This window comes from Protopterus annectens, chromosome 1.part1, assembly GCF_019279795.1.
Source record: "Protopterus annectens isolate FY-2018-M chromosome 1.part1, PAN1.0, whole genome shotgun sequence".
NCBI lineage: Eukaryota > Metazoa > Chordata > Ceratodontiformes > Protopteridae > Protopterus > Protopterus annectens.
Genome location: NC_056726.1, coordinates 187,266,044 through 187,283,430, shown reverse-complemented (window position 1 = coordinate 187,283,430; position 17,387 = coordinate 187,266,044). Strand labels below are relative to the sequence as shown.

The 17,387-nt window shown below is 44.1% G+C and overlaps 1 protein-coding gene across 1 annotated transcript in view; it reads right to left on the bottom strand.

Annotated features, from left to right (window-relative positions):
• TTK (TTK protein kinase) overlaps positions 1-17,387 on the bottom strand; it is a gene marked incomplete at its 5' end in the record, with an annotated part of 1,887,454 nt that overhangs the window by 788,291 nt on the left and 1,081,776 nt on the right. The window contains 1 exon segment of the mRNA XM_044074056.1: positions 5,260-5,417. Within this exon segment, the coding sequence (XP_043929991.1) occupies positions 5,260-5,417 (158 nt within the window).

Genomic DNA, 17,387 nt, shown 5'->3' with positions numbered 1-17,387 from the left:
GCCCTTGTGGTTCTGAGGGATCTAGATTTTTTGAGGTGAAGCATATTCATCAAATCTGGGTTTGACATGGCCTTATATGTCAGGCACAGGTCACCTCTGAGCAAGCGGTATGCGACTGAATAGAGCTGGAGTTCTTTCAGTCGGGCAGCATAAGATATTTTCGAGACCCTTTATCCTTTTGGTGAGGAACTTTTGGGGCCTTTCCAGCTGCTGCAGGTGTCAGGTCAGATACATTCCGAATGGGGCATTGTACTCAATCATAGGTCTAATGAGTGATGAGTACAGGGGGACGATGACCTCCCTAGATCTAGATATGAATCCCTTCATGATCAGGTGGGCAATGTAGAAGGTTTTTCTAACTACTTTGGCAACATGAGTGTCAAACGATAGGTTACTGTCAACCTGGGTCCCCAGATCCCTGATGACTTCTTCTGTGCTCAGTGGATTGCCACCTATATGGTAGCTAGGGGTAACCTTGTTTTTCCCAAAGGGTATGACTATGCATTTCTTGGCGTTTAACTTTAGGCCATGGCTCTGGCACCAGTTATCCGTTTCTGTGAGGCCCTTCTGAAGGATATCTGTGTCAGATGTGTTTTCGACTATGGCGCCCAGTTTGCAGTCATCTGCAAACTTTGTCAGCCATAACCCTCTTATGTTTGCTTGTACTTCAGAAAAGTAGCGAACAAGAGTGGTCCCAGGACTGAGCCCTGTGGGACACCACTTGTGACAGGCTTTGAGTCTGACATGGCGCCAGCAACTCTGACCCTGTGGGTTCTGTCACTTAGCCAGTTTGCAACCCATCTTGTGATGTGGGTTTACATTCAAGCTGATGAGTTTTTCGATGATACCTGAGTGGGGTATTGTGTCGAAAGCCTTTGCCAGGTCGAGGTAGGCTGTATGGACTGCCTTGCCCTCATCAATGGCCTTGGTGACTGTTTCGAAAAAGTCAACCAAGTTTAAAAGGCATGATCTGCCTTTGACAAAGCCAAACTGGGTTGGATCCAAAGTCTGCAAGTTCCCTATGTCTTTATTTATGAGTTCCATTATGATCCTCTCCATGGCTTTGCAGATAAGGCTTGTCAAGCTAATGGGACGGTAATTTCCAGGGTCAGTGGAGGCACCGCTCTTGTGAGGTGGGACCACAGTCGCCGTGCACCACTCCTTGGGTACGTATCCTGAGGTGAGGCTAAGATTAAACAGCTGTCCTAACTGCGGGTTTAATTCCTCATTGACTTCGTGGAGCACACAGCCGGGGACACCATCCGGTCCCATGGATGCTGTGTTTTTTGCCTTGGAGAGAGCAGTTATCACTTGGGCGTTGGAGATGTTTGGGGGGCTACAATCCTCTGGTATAGATATTTCTCCCCTGGGGGGGGGGGGGTTTGCACTGAACCTGTCAGCCAGTATGTTCGCAATGTGTGTAGGTTCAGTAATCTTCACATCATTTTGAACTAATTCTGAGCATATCTGGGAGTTTCCTCCTAGGTTTCTAACATAGCTAAAGAAGGCCTTATGATTGTCTTTTGAGTCCTCGGCGATTTTTCTCTCAAAATGTGCCTTGGATGATTTTATGAGAGCTCTTAGTTTTTTACTTATAATGATCAAAGGTGTCTTACCTTTCAAGGATTTTGCTCTATCTTGTAGTAGCTTCCTCCTTTTGTTGTAGAGCTTGTGTATGGCTGGGGTCCACCAGACTGGACGCTTGCCTTTGGTACAAAAAGTCTTAGTTTTGTTTGGGATTGCCTGATCCATGCAGTCCTGTAGGTGCTGTTAGAAGGCATTTGTAAGTGATTCAGCGGTTTGAGTAATGTTTACCACTGGCTCAGGGGCCTTCAAGGAGACCACACTAGTTTTTAGAAGTGTGAAGTCGGCTTTTGAGAAGTTTTTCACTGTGGTCTTTTTATTTCAGGTGGGGGCGGGATGAGGACCTCCAGCGAGATTAGTTTATGATCTGATCTCACCAGTGAGGGGTATACTTCCGGTGTTGAAAATTGTGATCCCATGTTCGTGATGATGAGATCAAGTATGTTTTCTCCTCTTGTGGGGATGGTGACTAGTTGTTCCATGGCATTTGAGTTTATGAACTCCAGGAACCTTTGGGCTAGAGTGTTTGGGCTTGAGTAGTGTTCCCAGTCTATATTAGGGTAGTTGAAATCACCTAGTATGATGGTGTTTGGAGATACATTTATCCCCTCCAGTGTTTTCAGGAAGGCCATGTGAGGTTCCTGAGTTTGAGAGGATGGCCTGTAACATGCTACAAATTGCAGAGCGGTCTTGCCTATGGTTAATTGCACCTGGATGGTCTCCGATGCATCGTGCGTTGCCACCAACCTTGAGGTGTGTGTGTCCTTTATGAATATGGACACCCCCCTCCTTTCTTGGTGTTGTCCGGATTTTGGGGCCGGAACGCATGATATGAGGTGAAACCTGATATTGCTGGGGTGCTCTCAGGAGCCTTGAACCAGGTTTCTGTCACAGCACAGACATTGATGTTCTCCATACTGAGAAGGGCCTCGAGTGCGTGCATCTTGAGATTGAGACTTCTGGCATTGAGCAGCATTACCCTTAGTTTTTTTCCTTTTTTGTGTTCTAGGGTGGTAGGTTTAGAATTTGAGCCTTGCCTAAAAAAGGCACTATGGGGGTGGCAAGAGTCTTTGCCAATATCCGGAAGCCCAGGGGTGACAGGTGCAAGCCGTCCCTTGCGCAGCAGCGTGGCTTGTCCAGCATGTCATCCCAGGCAGACAGACATTGGATCCCCTTTGAATGACACCAAAATTTAAGCCAATTATTAAAGCTGATCATCTTATCACTGTATTGTGGCATCATTCTAGGTGAAGGTAGGATACTGCTCAAGGTCAGGGTCATACCTGCCTGGGCTACATAATCAGAGAGCTCCTCAATGTCTCTTTTCATGTAGTCCAAGGAGGTACGTCTCAGGTCATTGACACCAGCATGGACAATGACTGAGTCGTACTTGTACCTGCTGTTGAGAGACCTGAGTGCTTGCGTTATGTGGCGGATTCTAGCGCCCGACAGGCAGCTTACTGTGACCTTCTCCTTAGTCTGGTGAGCGGGACGTCAGTGAGCCTGACTATGGAGTCACCAATGACTAGTGTGTCTGGCATTGTGTTTGGCCTTAAGGGCTGTGACTGTTTGACACTCTGACTGTGTGGTCTATGTGTTGCATGTGTTGGGTCCTGAGGTGGTGGTAGTTTGGGTGTCTGCTTTGGAGGCCTCTGCTGTTTTGGTAGATTTTTGGTCAGAGCCTCCGCGTATGCCTGTGTGATTATGTGTATGATTTGAAGTTGTGATGGTACTGTGTGTGACTGGGTATGTAGTGTGTGTGTGGTTACCTTCTCCTCCTGTCTGGTCTTGCCAGTCCTATGTTGAGAGAGCTCAGCCTCCAGTTTGGCCGTATAGTTGCATTTCTCGCATGTATTTGTGTTTTGTGGGAGAAGGAGAGGATTGTCTGTGTACATGAGGCAATTGTAACATTGCCTCAATATTCCCAGGTTCACCAGTTGAGCAGGAGAGGACACTAGCAACTGATCCCTCGACATGCTAGAAGTAATAGATAAAAAAACTTACAAAAGACTCCGGGGATGTGGGTTCTAGGCTGGTGGGGTACTATCTATAATAATAGTGCTTTATCAAGGTGCAAGTACTGTAGGAGCAAGTGCTAGGCTTTACAGATAGAGAATAGTCTACTTGGGAATCAAGTAGAGATGAAGCTTTTAGTTATAGGATACGCTGGTTAAATCGGCAGTACAGTTCGAGGAAGGTAGTTTTAAGGGAAAATTTGAAGAGTGGAATTTAGGTAGCCCGAATAGTTTAACCTTGTTTAACCGCCGCTGCTCTTGTGTGCAACAGTGGCAACTCCGCGCTAACACGTGCTTTATAGCAGGGGGCTGGAAAAAACAGGAAATTACCCAAAATGGCCAACGAATTACTAGTTGCTGTCTCTAACCACTCCTCTGAGGACAAACAAGCAGCTCAGTACTCCCCACTGGTGAGTAAAGAAACTACCTCTGGCCACACAAGAAAATGGAGGAACACAGGAACCAAATACAAAGCCCAGGGATCAGCAAAATCTGATCACTGGAACAACTAGCTAGGAAAGTTTAGGAAAGGAGAAGTATGTTTTTGTTTTTTTGTTTAGTTTTTTGCAAACAGACAGAAAAAATACAGTAAATGCTTTGGTATTCGACTAAATTGCTATCAAAGGCTGGTACACTTGAGTGTATTAGCCTGTTTGTTACTTTTAAGCAAAACTTTAGCCAACAAGTGCAATCAACAATTTAAGCACAGAAAAACAGGAAAATCAGGTAATAAAACAGTAATATAGGCACAAACAGTAGTCGAAAAGCTCAAAAGATCGAAAAATGCAAAATAAAATGTTTAAAAAATACTTATAATCAAGAAAGTTGCTTTTTCTGCTCTCTGCTGGCTTAGGAACTCTGCAGGGGACCACGAGGAGCTATGCCAAGTTCTCTAATGCCATAAAAAGCCCGCCAAAGCGTGCTTTATAGCAGGGGGCTGGAAAAAACAGGAAATGACCCAAAATGGCCAATGAATTACTAGTTGCTGTCTCTAACCACTCCTCTGAGGACAAACAAGCAGCTCAGTATTCCCCACTCCCACTGGTGAGTAAAGAAACTACCTCTGGCCACACAAGAAAATGGAGGAACACAGGAACCAAATACAAAGCCCAGGGATCAGCAAAATCTGATCACTGGAACAACTAGCTAGGAAAGTTTAGGAAAGGAGAAGTATTTTTTTGTTTTTTTAGTTTTTGCAAACAGACAGAAAAAATACAGTAAATGCTTTGGTATTCGACTAAATTGCTATCAAAGGCTGGTACACTTGAGTGTATTAGCCTGTTTGTTACTTTTAAGCAAAACTTTAGCCAACAAGTGCAATCAACAATTTAAGCACAGAAAAACAGGAAAATCAGGTAATAAAACAGTAATATAGGCACAAACAGTAGTCGAAAAGCTCAAAAGATCGAAAAATGCAAAATAAAATGTTTAAAAATACTTATAATCAAGAAAGTTGCTTTTTCTGCTCTCTGCTGGCTTAGGAACTCTGCAGGGGACCACGAGGAGCTATGCCAAGTTCTCTAATGTATATATAAATATATTTTTTTTTTACTTTTTTTAATTGACATCCTGTGCCAAAGTTTTCCAATTATCTAATTAAGAAACTACATGCAATACTAGAAATATTTAAAACAAAATAATAAAAAAATATATAACTTACTAGTCATACAGTCTTATGATCTTGTCACTATGTTGCTGTAATCTGCACAGGTGTGCAATTTCATTCTGATAACTTTCTATGGTTTGGTCATCAGCTTCCTCAAAGCTCACATACTTTATTGCATATAACTGTTTGCTTTCATCCAAGACCTGAAATACCTGAGAAATAGAAAGCAGTGTTAAAGTCTTGCTCAGACAGTCCAGATTAATATTTGTGAAAGTAAAAATAAATGCTCAAACAGACTAAATGCTACTGTAGTAAATGTTCTTAATGCATCAGTTGACCTACTACAGGGCTGTTCTTTACTGGGTCCTTGGTCGAACTTCACTTTGTCAATCATTAAGAGGCATTTTCTTCCAGCAAAACCTTGTATTCTGGGATGTCTGCATGCTTGACCAACACACGCAATGATGTACAAGAACCAGCTTATAAAAATTTTCTGACTTGGAGTCCAACAGACATGCCCAACCTCCAGCAAAAAAAAGTTGTGTAAAATTTTACCATAACCACAGATGTCCTTCTCTTTACTGCTACAGTATTCTTTACTTGAGGGTTATCCCCACTAGAAGGTGCCCAACATCAGCCAGTATACAAAAGTCTTTTGCCACTGTAGGGTACGTGGTACATCTGATGACTGCAGTTGGATATAGGCTATAAAACAGATGTACACACGTACCATCCTCAGAACTGAATGCCGCAGGAGGAAAGCCAGATTAAGCATATGAGGGGTCAATGCATCCAGGAAAGACAAGAGACCAGTGGGGAAGGTGGGAGGGAGAGAATACTGCAGCAGTAAAGAGGACGACATCTATGGTTATAGTAAGATTTTGCACATCTTTTCTATGTCCTTCTATTCACCTGCTGTAGTATTCTTTACCTGAGGGAGAACACCAGAGCTCAAGAGGGAAGGGAGAAGGAAGGAGCAGAGGAACTCTCTATGAAGCCATGTAAATGGCTTTGGTAAAACTGGTTCTAGATCTGGAGACAGCATCCAGCTTATAATGTTTGGAAAAAGTATGAATAGTAGACCAGGTGGCTGTTTCCAGGATGTCACTGTTATCCAATCCTCTGAAGAATGCCTTTGATGAAGCCATAGCTCTGGTAGAATGGGCTTTCACAGGTGCAGCAAGATCCTTTCCATGGTGAGCGTAGCAAAAGGAGATAGTTTACTGTCTGCTTGGATGCAGGGAGACCCAGAGCCCTGGGGTGAAAATTAACAAAAGCTGTTCATATAATATCGCAGTGGTCTGTGAACATCAAGGGAGTGCAGAATCCTCTCATTGTAACTTGTGGAGAGGGGAAGAAGCTCAGTAGTTGAATAGATTGGTTAAGGGATATCTCGTTAACCACCTTGGGCATAAAGGAAGGGTTTCTTTTTAATAATACGCTGTCCTTCTGAAAGACCAAGAAGAGGGGAAAAAGCAGCTCGGCTTGGCGTTCCAACACCCTTCTAGCTGAAGTCAGAGCTACTAGCAATGCGATTTTCCACGAGCAATGTTTGAGGGGGGCTGAAGCAGCGGGTTCAAAAGGGGGCAATGGCAATTCTCTACAACAAAATTAAGGTCCCAAGAAGGAGGAATATGTTTCCTGGGAGGCCTAATGAGGTGGATGCCTTTAAGGAATTGTTTTACCTCAAACCTGAATGCCAGAGCAGGGGATAAAGGCAGACAAGCAGAAATAGCTGATGTCGGCTTTAACTAACAAATAAACCAGGCAGGCTGAGAGCAGTTCACACACATTTCGGAACCAGTGGTATTCTCACTGCCAGTGGGTCTTGGTTCTTAGCGAGACACCATAGTGAAAATATTTTCCATTTGGAAACGTAAGACTTTTCCAGTGCTGGCTTTTCTGGCCTCCTGCAAAACCCTGAGCATGTCCTCAGAGAAAAGGTGTCTGAAGGAAAATAGGATCCTATCACTCACAGTATCAGCAGTAGTGTTGGAAGGTTTGGATGTACAAGGGATCCTCTGTTCTGTGTGAGGTCCACTCTATGGGGTAACTTATGGTGATCGCCCTTGGCTAATTGCAGGAGAAGAGGGAACCAATGCTGTCTTGGCCAAAAGGGAGTCACCAGCAAGATTTTTGGTTGATCCTGTCTGATTCTGAGCAAAATTTTTGGTCACAGCAGAAGGGGAGGGAATGCATATAGAAACAGCCCCTTACATGAGAAGGACAGGGCATTGACTTTCCAAGCCAGAGGACTTGGGACAATGGCACAGAATACTGGAAATTGTCTGTTCATGGGGGAGGCAAACAAGTCTGTGTGTGTGGAGTACCCCATTGGTGGACTATTTCCAGGAACACATTGTTGTGAAGTATCCATCAATGGGACTGGGTCCAGGACCTGCTCAGAGAGTCTGCCACAAGATTCCCGTTGGAAGGAACGTACATGGCCTGAATTGTCATGTTGTATTGAGTCAGGAATTCCCACACTAGGAAAGCTAGCCTGCACAGGAGGGTAGGATCTGGTTCCCCCTTGCTTGTTCACATAATACAGTACAGTCATGTTGTCAGCAAACAGTTTTACTGCACCTGGGTGAAGCAGAGAATGGAAGGTTTGTAAGGCTAGGAGCAATGCTCAAATCTCCCTTAAGTTTGTGTGTTCCCTTTTCTGTGAGAGGGGCTACCTTTTCCTTGGACTACAAATTTTGGCCAGGTCTGCCCCTAGCCAATGTTTGATGCGTCTGTGTAAAGTTCTTGGACTCGGGCTAGAGGATGTAGAGGTAGTTCTGGGTTTAATTTTACCTGCTGGGTTCACCAGAGAAGTTCCATCTTCAGGCATAGGATGAGGGGAATGATGTATTCTAGTGGATGTGTTGGGTCAAGACAGATCTGAGTAACCACAGGAATTTCCTCATGTGTAGCCTTGCCAGGGGTACCATGGGTAGGATTGAGGCCATAAAACCTAGTACCCTGAGGAATTCCATGACTACGATGTGTTTTAATGGGTGGAGAGACAGAAAGAGGGCCTGAAGGTCTATGTCTTTAGGGGTAGCAGAGACACTCTCATGTCTGCTTAGATTCGGCAGCCCAGAAAAATGCGGTCTTGGGATGGCAAGAGGGTTGATTTTCTGAAGTTTATTGTGAACCCCAGATTTCCAAGGAGGGTAATGGTAGTCTGCAGGTTCTGTTGAAGAACTTGAGGATTCGGGGCCTGTGACAGCAGGTCATCCAGGTATGGGAAAATCTGAATACCCAGGAGCCTGCAGTGAGCAATCACTGGAGCCAAACATTTAGTGAATACTCTTGGGGCTGCAGAGAATCCAAAAGACAATGCAGAGAATTGAAAATGCCATGAACCCACAGAAAAACAAACATTTCCTGTACCTGGGGTGAATAGGGATGTGGAGATAGGCATCTTATATGTCTAGAGAGGCCATGAATCCCTGTGGGAGAAGCAGAGGAAAAAGGGTTTGTAGAGATATCATTCTGAAGGAGGGAACCTTAAAGGCGGCGTTGAGATTAGATAAGTCTAGGACTGGTCTCAAGAGGCCATCCTTTCTAGGCACTAGTAACATTCCTGAATAAAATCCTTCCCTCTGGAGGGACGGGGAACTATTTGAATGGAGATCTGTTGCCACAAATCCGTGAGGAAATCTGGGAAGAGATATTGCTCTCTAGGTAGTTGTGGAATGCCCCAAAAGGTGGGAGTGAAGTGCAAAACTATAAAGTATACTTTTGTGATTATGGAAAGACTCCGTTGTCTTGCATAATGGTTTGCCATGTCTTGACAGCATTTGAGAGGGAGAGGGGGAACATTTGCAGGGTAGTCACATACTGCCTTGCTCTGCCTGGAAAGGGGTGTTTTTGTTGGGGTGGTGCCTGAGGAGCCCTAGTTCTTTGTGGTCTCTTACATCTCCTAGAAACGTTGCTTTATTGCTGCTGAGAATGGCTGCAAACAAAGACAGGTTTGGATGGAAAATTGCTATGGAACCTGGGCACCAGGGAAAGTAAAAGGTGCTTTAACTCGGACTTTTCTTGTAGGGTTTTAAAAACAGCAGCTGGCCCAAACAAGGCTGTATTGTCCAAAGGTGCAGCCATTAATTTGCATTTGAAATCGTCCTGCAGTGGCTGAAATCTAAGCCATAAGAATCTTCTAAATACTGACCCGGTAGCAGCTGTCCTAGCGCAGGCCACAGCAGCATCATAGCTGCATTTGGAGTGCTTTTGCACTTGGGAAGAAGCTCCTAAAAGATTCAGGGCTAAGTTTTCCCTCAGAATCTGGAAGGTCTGAGATGACAAAAGTTGCTTGACAAATAAGTTCTAGGGAGTATTTTGTGCGTGTTAGGTCGTTGATGGCTCTGAAAGCTAAAGTGTATGCCTTTTTCCTTAGCCTTTCCAGGGTTCTACTCTCCTTGTCCGATGGGAGTAGGGAGGTAGAAGGGAGCATCCTGGAAGGTTTTTCAGTAGTAACAGAGATGACGACCAGGTCTACAGCCAGGCATCTTAAAAAGAAATTGACAGTCCTCAGGGGACTTTGTAAAATGGTCTGGCTTTTTGGGGGCTGCAGCCTGGGTTTTGGGATGCATGGTGGAAAGCATCCAAAAAGGCTAGATGCACTGGTGGCACTGCAGAAGAGATGGGACGGTCCACTTGTAGAAGATGATACCTTTTCTGGACATCTAAGATTTGGAAAGAATCTCATTTAAAACTGTGTCCATGGGAGAATCTGCAACCACTTACTCTAACTCAGGGGAGATGTATTCCTAATGAGAAGGGTTTTGAGTAGAGCAGTCTAAAGATTCCTTATCATCAGAAGACAATTCATCTGAAATCTGGCTCCCTAGCACTTTTCTGGGAAAGTTGAGAGATTGGGGTGGGGAAAGGTAGGCTGCTTAAGAGCCATGAAGGCCTGAAAAAAACTCAGCGAAGGCCTGCCAATATGTAGGAGCCCCTTTAGCAGTGGAGAAGTGCTTCGTCTGTGTTTTTTTCTTCGTTGGAGAGAATATATTTTACAACGTCAGATGTCTGGATTGAATGCCTGAGTACGAAGGCTGCAGCAGACCTGTAACAGATATCTGTGGTAAATACCTAGGATCTTTGATGCATTCAAGCCTGGGTTCTCCCTCGACATCCAGATCAGACGTCTTTTCCACCTTGAGACGTGCTTGCAGCAGAACTCAAAGCGACCTCAGAAAGGGGTTTGGCCTGCGACTCCATGCCGGGAATCTGAGGTGCCTCTGGGTAGATGAGCACCTCAGGAGATGCATCGGATGGGAAAGGTGCAGCAAAAGGCGAAGGCCGAGATTTCTTCATCTTATGCTTCAGTGGCTCGGTTTCAGGCCACGAGGAAAGTACAGTTGTGTACACTTACCATAAATGTAGATGTTAGAGTGTATTCACTGTTGTAGTCATTACATTTGGGTTATCTGCTTGCAAGTGGCCCTCAGTCGGCCTGATTATCACAGTCTTGGGTCATGCATCAGTTGCTGTCTCATCTTCCATGTCGTCAGGTAGTCAGGGGTATAAAGCATGTAGCCAATGCCATTAAATCAGTTTTTCTTGCCCCAGATGTCAGATGCCCCCATAATGGGAAGCAATTAAATATATATGGTTACACCTCCAACAAAAAGCAAATACACCAGAAAGCTTAAGTATAGTAAACAGGAAGAGAGGTATAGCCAATAGTAGTCAGGGGGCTGGAGGGAGGGTAGCCAGGACTGCAACAGTGAATACACTCAAACATCTACATTTATGTAAGTGTACACAATTGTACTATGTTTTTCGCGTTTCACTGTTGCAGTCATTACATATGGGTAGATTCCCAAAGCTAAGGAAGGGAGGAGGCAGTTATTGAGCATTACGACTAGCTATTAGGCCCCTGCAAGACTGCAGTGGCAAACCAGCTCTGGATTTAGAAAAAATTGGCAAGTGGTAATGCTTGGTGAAGGTATGTACAGAACTCCAGGTAGCAGCTTCTAGGATGTCCCTGGTAGGAACACCTCTGAGAAAGGCTGTAGAAGTAGATGCAGTCCTGGTGGAATGGGGTCTTATCCCTTGAGGGGTAGGTTTTCCATGGTGCTTATAGCAGAAAAGAATACAATGGCCTATCCACTTAGAAATGGTTTGCTTCTAAATGGCCTTCCCCCTCTGCCCCTGCAGCAAAGGCAACTAGCAGCTGTTCGGATTTCTTGAGAGTCTTGGTCGTGTCCAAGTAAAATCTAAGTTGTCTGTGCACGTCCAAGGAGTGCAGTATTCGTTCCCCTTAGTTCTGTGGGTTAGAAAAGAAGGTTGGCAAATGAATGGACTGATTAAGGGCCACACTGGATACCACCTTGGGCATAAAAGAAGGATTGGTCCTGAGGGACACCCGGTCCGAATGAAAGATGATGAAAGGCTCCTCTGCCATGAGGGCCTGTAATTCAGACACCCTTCTTGCTTAAGTGATGGCTAGAAGGAAGGCTGTTTTCCAAGAAAGAAATTTCAACTCCGCAGTTGCAGCTGGCTCAAAAGGAGGTACAGTGTGCTTTTCCAATACAAAGTTAACGTCCCAGGCAGGAACAAGAGCTCTGCTGGGTGGTCTTAAATTTTTGGCCCCTCTGAGGAATTGTTTCAATAGGGGGTGAGAGAAGAGTGGCTCAGTATTATAATGTGCTGAAGTGGCTGAGGCATGAATTTTAATGGAAGAGAAGGAAAGGCCCTTGTGAAGCATCTCTGTCATGTACTAAAGAATATGCTGTAAACTGTTGTGCCTATCCCCTGAGCCTGGTTCCAAGAACAGAATCTTTTCCACTTTTCAGCATAGGATTTTCTAGTAATAGGCCTCCTTGCCTCCAGGATAACATCCAGCACTTGTTTGCTGAGGGATGGTATAGGAGAACTCATGTAATTAGCCAGGCTGCCAGGTTCAGGGTTTGAAGCTGAGGGTACAGGATCTGTCCCTCCTGCTGGGACAGTAGGGAAGAAGTCTGAGTTAGGTGCCATGGTTCCTGTAGTGACATACTGCGCAAGAGGGGGTAACACAAGTGTTGGCGTGGCCAGTCTGGTTCAATGAGTATTGCCCTTGGCTTGTATGCCTTCTAAGTACAGACCCAGTGACAGCAGCCCTGCAAGATGCCTCTAAGGAATCAAAACCACATTGCAAAGTATGTTTACCAACTTGTTTAGCAGAATGCATTAAATCCTGTAATTCTTTATTTTCAGCACAGTCAGGAATCAACAAAATTTTATGTTTAAGCAATCCAATAATATGCTGCTGATACTTTAACATCTGAAACTGGCAGTTTAAGGCCCTAATGGCCAAAACAGCAGAAATGTATACCTTCTTACCCCATCTGTCCAGGGCCCTGCAATCTCTATCAGAGGCTGGGGGGTAGGGTTTTTGGCAATAGTAACCTTAATGCCTTTGGGTCCCTGTGAAATGGTCTCTGGATCCGCAGTAGGATTCTTAAAGAGGAACTTTTGAGAGTCAGGCACTCTAATACCAGTCAGGTTTCCTGGGAGCCGAAGGTAAAGTGTCTGGGGCCAGGCTAGATTCCATGAAGGCATCATAGTCCAGTACAGGAGGGATAGCTAAAGGCCTGTGTGGAGGTAGGAGTAAGAATTCCCCAAGCTTCATTTTGAAGTCAGAGTAATCCTGGCTTTCCCAGCAGAAATGCTCCCTAAGAGTATGCAAAGTTTCAGCAAAAGAGAAATCTTCTAGAGGGGAAGCAGAGGGAATGGAGTCCTCTGCATAAGAATTGTAGATAAAGGCAAATCCTGGTATCGGAAGAAACAGAAATTTCAGAATCCTGATCCGACGAATCAGAAGGAAAATCAGTTCTAGGTCTCTTAAGAGGGAGAAGGGTGGCTTCACGGATTAGAATAAGGTCTTCAGCCATTCGAATCATTTGTTTTTTAGGCACAGGGGCCTGACCATGAGGTCTGGGCATCGGTTTTCTAGGCATGGATCAAGTTTTAGGCCTTGAAGAAGAAGATGGCGTTGATTTGATATGCAAGTCAGTAGGCCTGAATACACCCTCAGAAGCCAGTGCCTGCACAGCGGCTCTGGACCCATCCAAGGTAGAGACATCCGCAGGTTACATAGTCGAAGAAGCATCTCGCGGCATACTGGACTCCGAATGGGTCTCATTAGAGGCCTGCGAATCTGAAGTAGCGAGTATCAGGGGCTACGAAAGCACCTCACTGAGTACCGGCAAATTGCTAACTAGCTTAACGGAAGCATCGTCTGCAGCTTTGGACCCATGTGTTCTGTCTCTGTCTTTATCTTTACGTTTTTTCGGAATGTCGGTAGTCGGGTGGCTTACTGAAGCCATGTCTGGATAATTGAACAGAGTACCAAAATAGTAGATGCGAAAATGGACCGACGACGAATAGTTCGAGGGTTGAATAAGGCACAAAAACGATAGTGAGGGACATCGTGGTCTGTGCCTAACGCAAGGAATGCAGTACGAATGAAAATCTTTATGAAATATTTGCTTTCCACAAGAAAAACAATTGTTAACTTTTACTGAGATCGGTTTAGAGCAAGAAAAAGGATCTCCAATGGGGTACTTACCTTTTTCTAAGACTTTGGATCTGAAACTCGAACACGAAAATTTCAGGATTCGTCCGACCGGCACTTGCGAACTGCTTCGGGCACGACAAGAAAGACTGATGTAATGGAGTCGGCGGCATGCTTTATACCCCTGACTACCCGACGTCATGGAAGATGAGAAAGCAACCGATGCAGGACCCAAAACTTTGATAATCAGGCCGACTGAGGGCTACCTGCAAGCAGATAACCCAAATCTAATGACTGCAAAAGTAGAACATAAAGAACAACCCTCCATGCGCTTAGTTAATTTAAAGCACTGGTTTTTCAGATATAAAGCTAGTGATGAAAGCCAACTTCTAAGGGTCTTAGGAATGAATGTCTGCCAAATACTGCACAACATATGGTCATCATTGGGGCCTAGGCATAAAAAAGACACAGGGTATTGGCTGTCTTTATGTGGATTTTGTCTTTCACTCTGGCACTTGCCCTTCCTGGATTACATAAATAAATAGCAGGAAAAAAAATTCCCCAATGGTGCACTTATCTGAAAGCAGAAATCGGAATTGCTGGAAACTGTACAACTGGCAGTTGGAGCTGGCGTTCTGACTGGCAGCAGAAAAGTTCTGAGGATGGAACGTGTGTAAATCTGCTCTTGGCCTAAGTCCAACTGCAGCTGACATCAGACATACCATGTACTCTTAGTGGCAAAAGACTTTTGTATACTGGCCAGCTTCTGCTGCCTTCTGGCGGAGATATCCCTCAAGTAAAGAATACTACAGCAAGTGAATACAAGGACATCAAACAGATACAAAATTCTGCACTTTCCCACTTTAAAAAGAACTTCAGTAGCAGCTGCCGATAGGAAGAAAACTCATCAACAGGGGGAAGAGTGGAGTATATTCCCTTCCCCTCCAGGACCCAAACAGCCCACTTGTTCCTGAAAGGCAAGGGCCAGTAGTGGGAGCCAAGCAGTTATCAAGGATTCCTTGAGACCCTAACACCTCAAAAGCAGCAGGTGTGGATCCGTCAAAGACATTTCCTATGCTCTCCCTATGGAAACACCTGTCCCAAAAACACCCTATGAATTAAACCACATCCTGGGTACTGGAAGACCTTACAAAGGGAGGGTGTCCAAAAAACGCAACCACATGGATGTAGCTAAGCTCTCTAGCCGATATATTGCATGCTGTGAACCACCAAGTTATATACGCTGGCACTGGAGTAGGAAATGTCACTCTCTCCCTTTGTAAGTTCTTCTAGCACCCAGGTTGCTAGCTGATCTCTGCTCGCCTGGATCATCGCTAGAGCTTTATTCCTCTGTACCACACAGTTAAGTGGAAAGCTTTTAACAACCTCAATCTCAGACGCCTTAATGATGAGTCTATCAGAATAATGGCATCTACATCAGCACCCAGATCCTGAGGCTGTGATGCCCTCTCTGCTGTAGGGAACGTGACTGTTCTGCTAGGCTCCTTACATCCTGAAACACAGCCATTCTCAGGGAGAAGAGATGGAGTTTTGGATTTTTTTCTCATGAATTCTGACAAAGCACGGACTTGGTGGGAATGAGGGCAAGGAGTACAATAACAACTTGTGCTGTGGGAGATGTAACATATCCACCACACTTACTACCTTAATTTGTTGCTGCACTAAGCAGAAGGGGAGAATATTTTCTTATGGGTAGCAAATAATTGAATCTATTGAGTACTGCACTTTCCGATAACATCCGCATCTCCAAGAAATGAGAGGAGGCTCATCTCAGCACCTAATAGCTCATTCACCTCCTTCGGGTTCTGTACTGTTGAGAGTAGTGCCAAAGGAGTAGAACTTCCCTGCATACAGAGGTATGAATGTGTCCATTTGTTTGTTTAGCTACCACACAACTGGCTGGTTCTCAGATTAAAACCTCCATTATTTACTCAAATATTTCTGGCTATTCTTCTTTTAACTAGGGTATCTAAATTTTTGCTACCTTTCCTCTTACTTTGTGTTTTAATCGTATTATCAGCTTCTGTGTTCTGAGATCTATTGTCAAATAACAGTTGCTTAAAAGCAATTTTTCTAAACTTGTGTACAGTATGTAGATGCTCAAGTATTTTATTTAGCACTCTATAAACTGCTGCTACTCCTGTTCTGAAAGACTTTCGTTTTTGTTCTGCAGTGATTTAACTTTTGCCAACTCTTCTAAATAATTCCTATTTTCCTTTTCCTTCATTTCTACTTTTAGTTTAACTTGTCCAAAAATCTAGCTATCCTTTCATGGGCATATTTTCATTATGCTACCATCCCTTGAACTTTAACCATTACCCAGCTCTTAAATACTTCTATCTTCAATAACTATGTAAGAAAATGCCAATATCTCTCCTTTACTTTATTACCCTGTACCTACATCCTAATCCTCATAGGAAGCATGGTCAAGTAGTTGCTGGATGAATTTCAACACTTTCAAATGAACATGCTACTGTGATATATAGATTCTCTCAAACCTGGCCCAACACCTTGCTGCCACAAGTCTACCATTACTGTTTTTGTTTTCCTATGACTACTGGAACCCCTCTCTCTACTGGTATAACTACTCCCCTCATTTTTTGTCCCAGATATTCTGCTGAGTACTCATTCTGAAACCATTGCCTCCTGAATTTCACTGGTTTATGTCTAAGTGAGAATTCATGTAGTTCTGGTATTAGCACCCTACACTTCTTAATGTCAGGTCACAACCTTTACTCCTACCTGCCCTGATAAGTCCATTTACATTCCAATGAAGACACTATAACAAGTAAACATTACTATCACTAGTAACATTTAATATTTTTTGCACATAGTATTAACCTGGCAGTTTATGTAAACATACTTGCAGCTGGTAGGTACATTTGTACAGTAAACACTTCTCTTCCCTTTCAGAATTACTTTTTTTTTTTTAAATACTGCAATTTAAAACATCCCCCTCCCTTTCTGATATGTACAAAATCATATATATCTACATACAACTAAAAAAATAAAACCCTTCTGTGACGTCCGGCTTTATCCCACTGGACTACCAACAATTAATGTGACGTCCCTTACTATCCTAGGTCAGTAACTAAGGAGCTTCAATCCTCCCTACTGACTCCAGTGTGAGACTGTCACAAACAGAAGTAATATTTCACAATTTTCCCCTAAGAGCACAAAAGAAACATGCGCTCTTCTCCTGGGACTGGGCTATATACCTCTGTCCACCCTAAATGTATTTTCTTATCATACACTTCAGAGCAATGTATCCCACTTGAAGACCTCTGATACACTCACTCAAAGTAAATTTAAATATCACACATCCAAACACTTCTGGGAAAGCCTCTCAGAATTCCATCTGTGTCCCTTCCCCAAAACAATACGGTAATGCTGCTACCAGTGTGTCTTCATGCCCTTTTAAAGGGGTGTTTAATTAGAAAATTAAATTGCAAAATAAATGATAGCTTTTATTACCATAAGCAACCAGGCCTTCGAAGTATGTGTACGTCACTTTTATGGCCTACGTCCGATAGCAGCCTACGTTAGATGTACCATGCACATCACTGTGGTAAAAGACTCTGGTATACTGGCCGATGTTGGGGTGCCTCTGCAGGCAACTCCCTCATGTAAAGAATACTGCAACAGATAAATAGAAGGACATCAT